This window comes from Penicillium subrubescens (assembly GCF_028828155.1).
Source record: "Penicillium subrubescens strain IBT 31985 chromosome Unknown utg000002l_segment0_segment0, whole genome shotgun sequence".
In the NCBI taxonomy this organism is placed as follows: Eukaryota; Fungi; Ascomycota; class Eurotiomycetes; order Eurotiales; family Aspergillaceae; genus Penicillium; species Penicillium subrubescens.
The window spans coordinates 8,024,354-8,035,555 of NW_026643152.1; the positions used below are offsets into that span (position 1 = coordinate 8,024,354).

The following is an 11,202-nucleotide window of genomic DNA, read 5'->3' on the forward strand; positions in this document are numbered from 1 at the left end:
TTCCAGGTGGCTTAGCCTGGTTAGTAGCTTCTATAAATCCTCCGAGGACTTAGACGGATCAATAGAGGTGGAATAACCTGCGGAATAGTAATTCAAAACGGAGCATGGGTTGCTCAAAATAAACTGCAAGGGCAAGGGATAAAGAGACTTGAAATTTGAAATAATAAATTATGATGAAACACGCAAGGCACATCGACTAAATCTTAGCGTCCGACTGGGGAGATGCTAGTTGACCAACGACATCCACAGCCCCCAAAGTGTCTGCCTGACTGCCCTAGCACAGCTCATAGAGTGGGACTGGTCGTTCACAGCTTAGACACGGACCCTGCTATGAGTTAGTGTATAGCTGCGACGAGCTCCTAAATATGTGTATATGGACACCTCCATAGGCCGTTATTGGGGTATCCTAGATTAGTAGACTATCTCTACAAAGAAACGCCGTTGGAATTTCCACGCCCTAACCTATGCAAGCGGCGTCTAGGCGTGAAGTTTATCGGACCATTCGGCGGGCCATTTCAACGACAAAGCTTCTTTTCGGGGAATCGAGACGAAGACAGCTCTTTCTAAACCAACACCAAGGAGAGCGGAGGGGCCAACTTGACTTACACGGGCACTGTGGGGCGATTGTTACTCACGAGAACGCAGGCGAGCAAACGAACGACCCGTAATAGCATAGCCGCCAGAGCTAGTAAGGTAAGAGACAGATCCCGTAGTAATTGCAACATTCCATGCTGCTACCAACCAGTCTGATTCCAGTTCAGCTAATAGGTAGGGCGATTAACATATCACCTAACAGCGTACCCTTGAGTACATACTCTTAAAGGTATACAAGCGTTCCTCTAATCCACATAACAACCCGTTGGGGTCTATGTGATATCTAGGCCCGAGCTTCACAGATTAGTTCTAGAACGTGGCCAATCATCGGCCACGCTACGGAGAATTGCTCTGGGTCAATTTTGACTGTGCTCCGGGCTAGCATAAGGGGCCAGCGTTCCAAACTAAGTAATCCGTAGCTAGTTAGATGCATAATGGAGGCGCAGTGATGCTGATGATTGGCGGGGGTAGTAGACTCACTCCTTCCTCCCTCGAGGGTGAATTGCAACAACACGGGTACTAGCTGCGCAGTCTATCCATCTGCGTCGTTTAATACTTGGTTTATCACATAGATCTACCGGCTCCCATAGCTAGGGGACGTTACGTGGATGGTCTCTGCAAGGTCGGCCAGGTCAAGCCAGCGTCAGCATTGCGACGACTGCTGGCGCATTCGTCTATTCGTCATCAGTCGGAAGCAAAGTACAAGGCCTCAACTTTGATGACAGATATCAAGGTCATCCAAGATGTCATACTTTCCATTTCGGCGGGTGCAACCCCAAGAATGATTGCGGAGGCGGCGGAGCTTTATGATGCGATAGTCGAATAGATCAATGCTGTTGTCGGATAGCACAATAAGAGTATCTCGCAGCAAAAGGGTAGGATAATGGGTTCTCCTGATGCGGTTTCCTTGTTCGAGTCGCTTGGTATTTTACTTGCCGCTTTGTCTGGTACCACCCCTTAAAAGGGGTTGGCGACGTTGTCCAGCGACTATCATCAAGGTATGACGCGGTCATCCTAGTATTCATGTTATTCATATCGTGAAATTTTCGTGCTAACTAACTCTTTTGTCAGGTTTGAAAACAAGGCTGGGTCAGGCCCTGGCTTCGTATATACCTTTGTGTGTCGATGTATCTCTCCCGCTGCGGCATCGACTGGACGCGCTACAGAAGGAGTTTAACCTATCACAGTATGGGGAGCAACTCACCAAGCAATTGGATCATCCAACAATTGAGGGCATGAATGTCAGTACCCTCCAATTCGAGGCTTCGGTGATGAACGGGCCAGTTATCAACACTAGAGCTAGGCTCTACGTGTATATTAATTCCATGGTAAGTCCCGTTGAAAATCCTTCCTAGCTTTAATGCTAATATTGGCCAAGCTTGTGGGACGCCCGTTAGTAGATGATTCCATGTTGATCAACTACCTCACCAACCGCGATAAAGTGAGTTTTATTCGGCCCAAGTTCCTCCCATCTCATCCTTGTCGAGAATCATGCAGCCCCCTAACTGAAATTGCTTTTCAGGGTCATCAAGAAGCTCTCGTTATAGACCTTACCACAGCCGCCTTCGATGTCCTTTATAATAGCGTCCATCGTAACGAGTCCAGTCGGACAATGTTCCTCTTCCGCACTTTCCTAGTCAGCAAGCTTCCCGCCTTCTTTGCTGCTATAACGGCTACATCTATAGTACCGGTCCCAATAGAGATATGCATCACTTAAGCACTCAATCGGCTTAACCCAAATTCGTTTCCTTCCTTCTCCCAGATGTTCTCTATGAAAGGGAGTAGCATTCTCTCCGATGCGCGTTAGGAGTTTCTATTTACTTGCGTATCCTATCGGCTCATCCAAGAATCTAGTATAGAGCGGCTGCTCGGAGAGAATCCTATGCAGACTGCACTAGTTAGTAGCCCTTATTAGAAGGACGATCTTGTCTCCTAAATTAATAATAGCCCTGAACGTGCCGAGCAATTTATCGGTAAGATTGCATCGATAGAGGGAAATGCCGGCGCTATTGTTAGTGTTATTACAGAGGTTTGTGACAGCAGTTGTTCTTTTCAATGCTGTTCTACGGCTAATTGAATAGTCTAGGTTATGTTTAACCTCTATAACTAAAAAGAAACTATGACTCTTAAGAATATCTGCAATTCCCTCTCTCGACGCCCCCAGACACTAGATGTCTTCCTATTGTTCTGAACTACAAAGTAGGCGCTGCAACCCCTTTGTTCACTACTTGATTCCTAGAGATAGGATAAAGATCAAGGCGAGAACCAGCCGGTCTACGATAAATTTGGCAGCATTCTCCTCCTAGCGCTTGTTTTTAAATATCGATACGACCTAAGCCCGGTTGATATAGGGATCTCAAGCAATGACTCTTTCTTGTTGATACTACTAGACTGTGGCACTTGCAGCCAGAAGCTGAGCGAGCTAAGTAAAAAGCAAAACAAGGATCTTGGGGCGTGGATCGGTGCCTTATTCATTACCGAGGGTATTAACGAAGAGACTATATCCGCGTGTAGTCCCCAGGAGTTCTATATGCTGGTGGCGACCTTGTTCGATCAGAGTCTGTCTGCCTGCGAGTCGGGTAAGATAGAGAGTCGGGTAAGATAGACGTTGAAACGTTAAAGGGAGGATTTGAGTGTGAGTCGTACAACTACCTGCTTATTATACTGCATATCCTAACTATATGTTAGATCTTCTCGAGCCCTTTTGCTCCTATCCCTTGTTGTCTCACTAACCTGGCTTAGCAACTATATCTAGCAATCCGAGACTAAGCCCGAAATCCCCTTGAAGGCCCTACTTTCCTTGATCAAACCCAGCTCCATCTCCGGCGAGGCACAAGCCATTCACAAAACCGTCTTGAATATTACGCCTCGCCTATTAGAGGAACAGCTCATAGATATCGGGACTCGCCACCAAGCCCGGCAGAATATCGGCAAGATTTTAAATATCAAACCCATCCTCGACGCCCTCGATCCTGATCTCTCGTTCCGGCGTACTAGCAGCTGTTTGCGCTCCGAGCTTAAGATATCGGCTGCTCCAGCCGCCGGTGGTTTCCTGGGTAGTTATCCGCGGCACTCTCCTGTCGCTCACCTTGTAGAGCGCAAATTCAGAAATCTCATTACCACCGCAGTCCTACACCCACCGCCAGATAATTGCAGCACAGCGCATCCTCGGCTCTGCACGCGTCCTGGAAGCCTTAGTCGACGAGTTGAAACAACAAACTCAAGCGGGCAGCGGTGATCTCGCACTAGACATCGCAGCGACAATCGTCTGCGCACCAATGCCTGAATCCTTCGCCGTCGACCAAAATATTTGTCACCCCGTTGATCCCACTAAAGAGCGATACCTCGCTGCACAGCTCTTTCCCTCCGTGGCGCGCTCTCCCTCCAACACCAAAATGTCCCCAAAATCTCTGAAAAGGATCCCCTCCGCGCAGAGGTCATCGTCCGTCACTGGCGTCGCGTCAGTCTCCCCGCCTTCCCGGGTATCCAATATCGACGTTAGCAATATCTTTCAGAATATGGATCTCGGCGTCGAGGGTCAAGATCGTATGAACCTCGATGCGACCAGTGGCGCCGTCGATGGCACTGGCGTTGGCGAAGATGATCCTAGGAATCTTGACCAGATGCTTGATAAAGCCGCGGCGGCGGCTGCCGGCGGTCTTGGCCAGGGCAATAGACTTGAATCGACCGGAAGCCGGGCCCGCCGCGGGGTACATATGGGATGGGCCCTTAATAAGGAACATCTACCTATTACATTTGTAGCGGGGATGAAGACGAGCTCAGAGATGTGCTGCTCGGTTGGAGAGGAAAGGCATTAATTTTTTGAGGGGGAACAAAACGGACGTACCGAGGTAGGTACAAACCACAACAAATTGCAGTATATAGTATATACTATATACCAGATAATAGCCATACCGAGACGCTATTTATCTGACTGCGCTAGACCACAGGAGTGGCCGGATTTAGTTGAAAATACATAGATGGGTTTGGCCTTTATCGCTGACTATTTTTGCCTCTATCAACGGCGCCCTGTCCCATGACTGCGAAGATCACGAGATGATCATCAGTAAACTCATACCCAACGGAACAGGTACTTCATATTTTTTTTTTTTTTTCGTGTCCTAAAGATACAGAAATAGGCATCCCTACCACGAAACAGAAGACTTATCTTAGAAATTAAACACCCGACTGATTGTTGGCAAATGAAATCGTTAACATCGAAGCGAATATCAATCGCTATTAACCCGAGCCATTTACATAGGCTACCTAACCGGCCCCTTACGGAGCGAGGGTCCGTAAAATATGTAATATTTGTAAGGGGCCGGTTACTTCTCTGAAAGTGACTGAAATGGGCCGAGGGGTAGTCAGACCGGAATACGTACCATTCTGACGAATAAATTGGGGCCTCGCTTGCTGATCTCTGGTTGATTTTCATGATCCGTTGGTCCGCTAGGTTGACTCATGACATGATCTTGTTTCGTTGAAGCTGACATGCTCAATGATTGGGACAAATGTATCGGGGGCGGTTTTCTAATTGGTCAAGGCTGAACGGGGCCAAAACCGACGGGCGCATATGAATAATAGAGCAGATCCTCTCATCACCTCCCCCTCTTTTTAATTTTACCTCCTTCTCTCCCGACAGACTCTGATTTTCCTTTTCTGTTGACCTTTTGTCGTCTCGTAAGGTTGTCTTGAGAATCAACCCCAGAGACCAACCATGGAACCCAAACTCAAGCTAGATCCTCCACCCGTGGAACCGGCCGGCTACCGTGAATGGAGGCGCTTCCTTACCACCAATCTCAGAGCGGCCTGCGCCACGGGCAACGATGAAGGAAAACCGTACTTTATGTTCTGGGGAAATACAGAGAATATGCTCTCATTCTGGGAAGATCAGGCTGCAGAGGTCCCCCTCGACGACCAGGTCATTTTTGCTTGGGACAAAGACGATGGAGTCTGGGTCCTCGAGGGCTCGCCGGAAATATTTAATAACCTTCAACGTCTTCTAGCCAGAGACTTTCTGCTGTGGCATGAGGCGCTGGAAAGATGTGGTGCCATTCATTATAGCCACTGTAAGTCTACTTGCAAATCTTTCCAGGGCTTTCACACGCTAATGGGTATGATTATAGGGCGCAACTGTCCGTGGAGCAAGGCCGCCATTGAGGCCTCACTCAAGACTGGCTTTGGACACCGACCTTTCTTTGAGAGAATGTCCGTACTCCGAACTGCATCGAACTTTGGATTGGAAGATGCAAAGATCTGAGAATGGAGGTTGCGTGCTCTAGAGCTTTTGTTTTGGGGAACTTGTGAGAGATGACTATTTGGAGAGCAGCTCTCAGGAAGATAAGTTGGTGATGATATGAGGGACGCTAGGTATTCCCGCAGAGTAGTTGATCAACAAACTCATTTATTTCCAAGCTATGTCTAATTCCGGGGCACTACATGAATTACATCGAACCCACGAATTCATCTTTGTAACTTGAATAGGTTGGTGTTGGCTCAGTCCATAGGAAGGAGTCTTGATATCCTCTAACGATAGCTACGCGCACAGGAAGCAAGCATAAGGCAGCACAGGAATAAATAGAGAAACTAAAATGCTCATGAGTGATGACGAAGGGCGATCGAGCTCTAGAGACGGAGAAGGCCTTAAAGGACACCGATGACGGAAATTTCCGGGTTAGTCCTGCACAAAGAGGATTGAGTCGGGAAGTAGATCTTCCTGGTCAGTAAATAGTTTACACAGTCTACACATGGGCTATCTCCGCGTCATCTTCCTGATAAAGGGCCGGGGGGCTCCCGCGGCACACCTCGATAAGCCAGAAACTGCCGCGGCAGCAGGTTGTTTTGCGCGGCAACTACGGAGCCCTAGAGGCTAGTTCAAATTTGTAGATTAGCTCACATACCCGTATTGGGCTTTTGAGGCCTCTCTTACTCCCTCCTCTTTTTTCTTCCTTCTTCTCCTGTGCGTAGTTCCACGGCCGCCGCATTTGAAAAGGGGTTGAAGGCAGGTTGTATGCTCACCAGATCATGTTGGAAGATTTATCTACATCGACAGTCCCTGTTCTGGGACCCCTCTAGCCTGAACACATAAGATAGATTCAACGTTCGAAAGCAGAAAGTGTTTCTATTCCTAACATCAAGCGACTGAACTAAAGAAATTGAGGAACAATGCAAAATTCAAAAAGCACAGCGCACGGAGATCAGAGGAAAAGCAAGCAAGGAAAACGGCGGCAATTTAATGGAAATCATGCTTCGAACAACTCTGAGAGATGGCTACCTTTAATCAAGCCATGGTGATCTGTGGGCTAATGTAGTCCGGATCATTCGGTGATGTGGGGGAAGCTGTCGTCCGAGGGAATGTTGCTAGATCGCTGCTCAATATGAGAATATTCATCATCATCGTCCACAGACCCTTCCTCAGAAGAGCGTTCAGTGATGTGAGGGAAGCTGTCGTCCGGAGGGATGTTGCTAGATCGCTGCTCAATATGAGAATATTCATCATCATCGTCCACAGACCCTTCCTCAGAAGAGCGTTCAGTGATGTGAGGGAAACTGTCGTCCGGAGGGATGTTGCTAGATCGCTGCTCAATTTGAGAATATTCATCATCATCGTCCACAGACCCTTCCTCAGAAGAGCGTTCAGTGATGTGAGGGAAACTGTCGTCCGAAGGGATGTTGGTAGATCGCTGCTCAATTTGAGCATATTCATCATCGTTGTCCACAGACCCGTCTTCGGATGAGCGCTCGGTGATATGGGGGAAACTGTCATCCACAGGAACGTTGCCAGATCGCTGCTCAATTTGAGAATATTCACCATCATCATCCACGGACCCTTCGTCAGAAGAGCGTTCGGTAATATGCGGGAAGCTGTCACGGGAAGGGAGATCGTTGGATCTCTCTTTAATATCAGACTGGCTTTGACTGTCCAGTGGCAAGGTAGCATTGTGGTTGATCAAAGAGAACACGTCGTCAACGGGTGCATCTTCGCCACTTGATCGCTTGGCCTTGACGAGCTTGATATCATCCTCCGTGAACGTGAATCCAGCTCGCAGCATCTCCTCTCGGGTTTCAAGACGCTCCGCCCCTATAATCTCAAGTCATTAATCATCCAGTCATGTGGAGGAGAAAAGGAAATCTCATCAGCAGTGTAGTGGAGGGCACACGCACAGTGATCATAGTAAGTAGCACCAGCCAATTTCAATTTGTGGTTCCACCCAAAAGTAGCCGGCAGGTTCGCCAGACGCTCATGGCTCTCCTTGGACCCGTCCAACACCCAAACTCCAGTTCCCGGAGTCCAGCCCCAGTGAGTGGCATAAACAACGTTTTCGCATTTAGTCTTGAAAAGTGCAGCTTCCAGAGAACGTTCTAGTTTGATATCCTCGCGCCGCTCGTCGCGTCTCTTGCGCATACCACTCATGGAGCCAAAGATCATTGAACCGGATAAACTGCCAGGATTTTTCAAATGTGACCTTATGTCGGCGATCACAGAGGATAAGTCAGAGTCATAATCCTTCTCTTCTAAGACACACCCTGGCTTTGCGGCGACCAAACCGAAATCCTTGAGCTTTTTCGTAAGGTCCTTCCTAGAGCACATAACTTGCGTTAGTAAGCCTGAAGCAAAATGCATTAAGACTGAAATAAATCTAGCCAGGACTTACCATAAGGCCCCATCATGAACTTGCCCGTGACGTGCGATATCATACGTGGATTTCATACACAGCCTTTGGTTATGTGCTCGTGAGCCAGAGGAATAGGAGTCACGAATCTGACCACCACAATTGTGTCGGGATGTACCAGGTGGGGCGTTGCGGGTATTTGGCTCGTGCCATATCAGAAGCTGGCATTCATTGAATCCTGTCCATTCAACAGAGCGTGTGTTGCCACTCCATTGGCCAGGGGGCATAGTAGCCGATGTAGGCGAAAACATACAACAAGTGTCGGGGGCAATATTGCTACAGAATCCGTTGGTTCCTGACCAGCGTCCGACAGGGCCATCACCGCATTGATCGGACCAATAGGCCCTGATTGTTACAGCAAGGCCACGGCCGGAGAGTAGAAGGAGAGCAAGATAATAGAGAAAGGGCGACATTCTCGAAGATTTTCTCGATGAGAGGTACCCAATCAGCAAAGTAGGTGGATGGTGAAGATTTCGAGAGTATGAATTGCCTGAGTGAATGACACAGCCAGGCTATTTATGTTTTTCTGGGGATCTTTGAAAACAGTCTAATCATACAGGCATTTCAAGTATTGGGCCAGAGAATACAATCTCGTCGAGATGCCTTGTCAGCCTTGAACAGGAAGCATTTTACTTCCCCACAAGGCTAACCTTGACGATCTCCTGACACAATACCGCTTCAAGCAATCAAGATAGAGTAACTCGTTGTGCCAAGCTAGAACGCCTCATTGCCTAGTATCATTTTTGGCGTCTCGAGATCCTCCTAATATGGATAGAGGGGCCAAGAATTCCGGGCCGGGGGCGGACCACAGGCAGGATGGGGCGGCCGCGGCCCCAAAAAGAACCCTTCCAATGGACCAGGTCCTTAGCCTGATCTTGGCGATCATCGCCATTGGACAAGGTGATAGTTTAGCAATTGGGATTGGAATCCGTACGATTGGCTACAGATCCGATCTTTGTGGGGTATGGATTGCTTAATCTCATGCACTAGAAGTTGTGAAACCATCCGTACATATCTCAAACGGGGGGCCGTCGTCTGTTCGCCCTAGAATCACCCAGGTCACTGAGTTCTCTTGAAACCTTGCCCAATTCATGTGTATGAGCGATTATTGTTTGAATCCTTCTCCCAGCCTGACCAGGATGTGCGATCCTCTACGCCCCGGGGGCAGAGTATCATAATGACTCGCATCTGCATAGGCCTCGAGATGGGGCGGGGCGGTTCAAACTTTTGAACCACGAACCGCCCCTCATAGACCCGCAACCTGTCCCCTCCTAAAACCGCCCCGCGGGTCTAAACTTCGTGACCAAGAACCGCCCCGCTGAGGGGCGGGGCGGGGTGGTACGCGGTTCTTGCGGTTCTATCTCGAGGCCTACATCTGCAGCAAGTGCTCCATACAATGCCCGTTTTCCCCTGATGTTACACTGCCAACTGTTTAGGAATGATCACCTACCATGTTCATGATATTCCTCTCAATCTAACACAATATTTTGATTTGTCGCGAAGACGAAGCTATCAAAAATCCCAGCCCCAATTCGGGTCTGCCTCGCAGCCTTGCTAGGTTTAGCCTGGTTTGGGAGAGCTCTATCGTGAGGCAGTGGATATCTTCATCTGCCTGGAGCAATTCTATAAAGACCTGCTCGTGGCCTGGGAAATAGCTCTCCATCAACAGCAATCATCCAACCCAGACAGCTCAGCAATCAAGCCTCCAATCAACACACCTGCTTTCAGTTTCCAAAATCCTTTTGGTACAACCTTTTATCACCGCCAACATGCAGTTCACTTCAGTCATCCCCTTCCTCATTTCATTCGCTCTCTTCTTCCAGGGCATTGAGGCTTTCGCGCGCTCCAAACTTGACCAATACACCAGCGAAACATGGTAAGACACTCATTTCAGACGAAAGCATTTTATCCGAGACTGAGCTGACATCTCACTAGTGATGGCAAGTTTGGCGACGGAGACAGATACCGGACGCAGCGCGATGTCAACATCAAAAGTGGAAGATGCATTGATATCAACAGTAGCACGGAGAGTATCTGGCTTGGCCGTGGAACTGGCTTGTCCTGGCGACGCAAGATGACGGCCTACTCTGAGGTACGTCATTCTGGGGAGGATTTGACTACTTTTCGGGGCCTCATTACTAACGCTGCTACTCCTGTAGACTGGCTGCCCGTCGAACAAGCGGATCGACTTCCTTGACGAAAAATCAGGCTACTACACGACCAAGTCCGGAGTCCGTGTCCCGCATGGCAACTGCATCCCTGTCGACTATATGTTTGTCGGCTCGCAGGGCGTTGACCAGAAATACCAGGGACGACTCATGTCGGTCAAGTTTGATCATTTCTAGAAAGGTTGCCACTCACGCAAGGTACCTCGCTGGCAGGAGCAATAACTGCCAGTTTCTTGGTGTCAGAAGGTGACAATGGATGACTTGAAAGTTGTTTGGCTTTTGATTTTTGATTTCTGATTTTTGATTTTGATTTGATTTTGATTTGATTTTGATTTGAATCCTTTCACCGTCGTTGTTGTTATCAATGTTGAAGTTAGAAAGTCCAAGTCCATGATCGCATGTTGATATTCAAGTGCTTATCAATTCCACAGCGTGCTCCTGTTACTGTGTCGTTGAATAGCAGGTGCGTGTCGATGCTACCCTGTATCACTTTACTATGTAGCCCTAAACATATTCGGGCCCGTCCCCGGGGGGGGGGACCATAGTAAAAAAGTCTTGGCAGGGGGGGGGGGACGAGTTGATACGTCCCCCCCCCCCCCCCTAAGTACCCGAAATCTTGATATTTTTTGATCGGGTCTTTTAAATCTTTTCATCCGATAGCGGGTTCTATCTAAATGTCATATAATATTCCAGGATTATTACGTGGAAGGGCCTTACCCTAAGGGGGGCCTTTTGGCTGGGATTTTTTTGATGGGGGATGCCAAGGC

The 11,202-nt window shown here is 48.5% G+C and overlaps 4 protein-coding genes across 4 annotated transcripts; 3 read left to right on the forward strand and 1 right to left on the reverse strand.

The window, feature by feature from the left end:
- Nucleotides 1–1,477: 1,477 nt before the first annotated feature.
- N7473_004223 (Mediator of RNA polymerase II transcription subunit 5) lies at nt 1,478–4,412 on the forward strand (the record flags this gene model as incomplete). The annotated part of the gene is made up of 7 exons (XM_057150163.1): nt 1,478–1,517; nt 1,666–1,922; nt 1,973–2,035; nt 2,117–2,278; nt 2,840–3,190; nt 3,350–3,650; nt 3,703–4,412. The coding sequence occupies 7 exons, from the start codon at nt 1,478–1,480 to the stop codon at nt 4,410–4,412; spliced, it is 1,884 nt and encodes a 627-aa protein (XP_057013817.1).
- Nucleotides 4,413–5,311: 899 nt separating this feature from the next.
- Nucleotides 5,312–5,854, forward strand: N7473_004224 (uncharacterized protein; the record flags this gene model as incomplete). Its single annotated transcript, XM_057150164.1, has 2 exons — nt 5,312–5,663; nt 5,721–5,854. 2 exons carry the CDS (start codon nt 5,312–5,314, stop codon nt 5,852–5,854), a joined length of 486 nt encoding a protein of 161 aa, XP_057013818.1.
- A 1,057-nt stretch (nt 5,855–6,911) lies between these two features.
- N7473_004225 (uncharacterized protein) lies at nt 6,912–8,494 on the reverse strand (the record flags this gene model as incomplete). The annotated part of the gene is made up of 3 exons (XM_057150165.1): nt 6,912–7,675; nt 7,759–8,174; nt 8,250–8,494. The coding sequence occupies 3 exons, from the start codon at nt 8,492–8,494 to the stop codon at nt 6,912–6,914; spliced, it is 1,425 nt and encodes a 474-aa protein (XP_057013819.1).
- A 1,542-nt stretch (nt 8,495–10,036) lies between these two features.
- On the forward strand, nt 10,037–10,612 carry N7473_004226 (uncharacterized protein; the record flags this gene model as incomplete). The annotated part of the gene is made up of 3 exons (XM_057150166.1): nt 10,037–10,143; nt 10,203–10,359; nt 10,427–10,612. The coding sequence occupies 3 exons, from the start codon at nt 10,037–10,039 to the stop codon at nt 10,610–10,612; spliced, it is 450 nt and encodes a 149-aa protein (XP_057013820.1).
- Nucleotides 10,613–11,202: the final 590 nt, after the last annotated feature.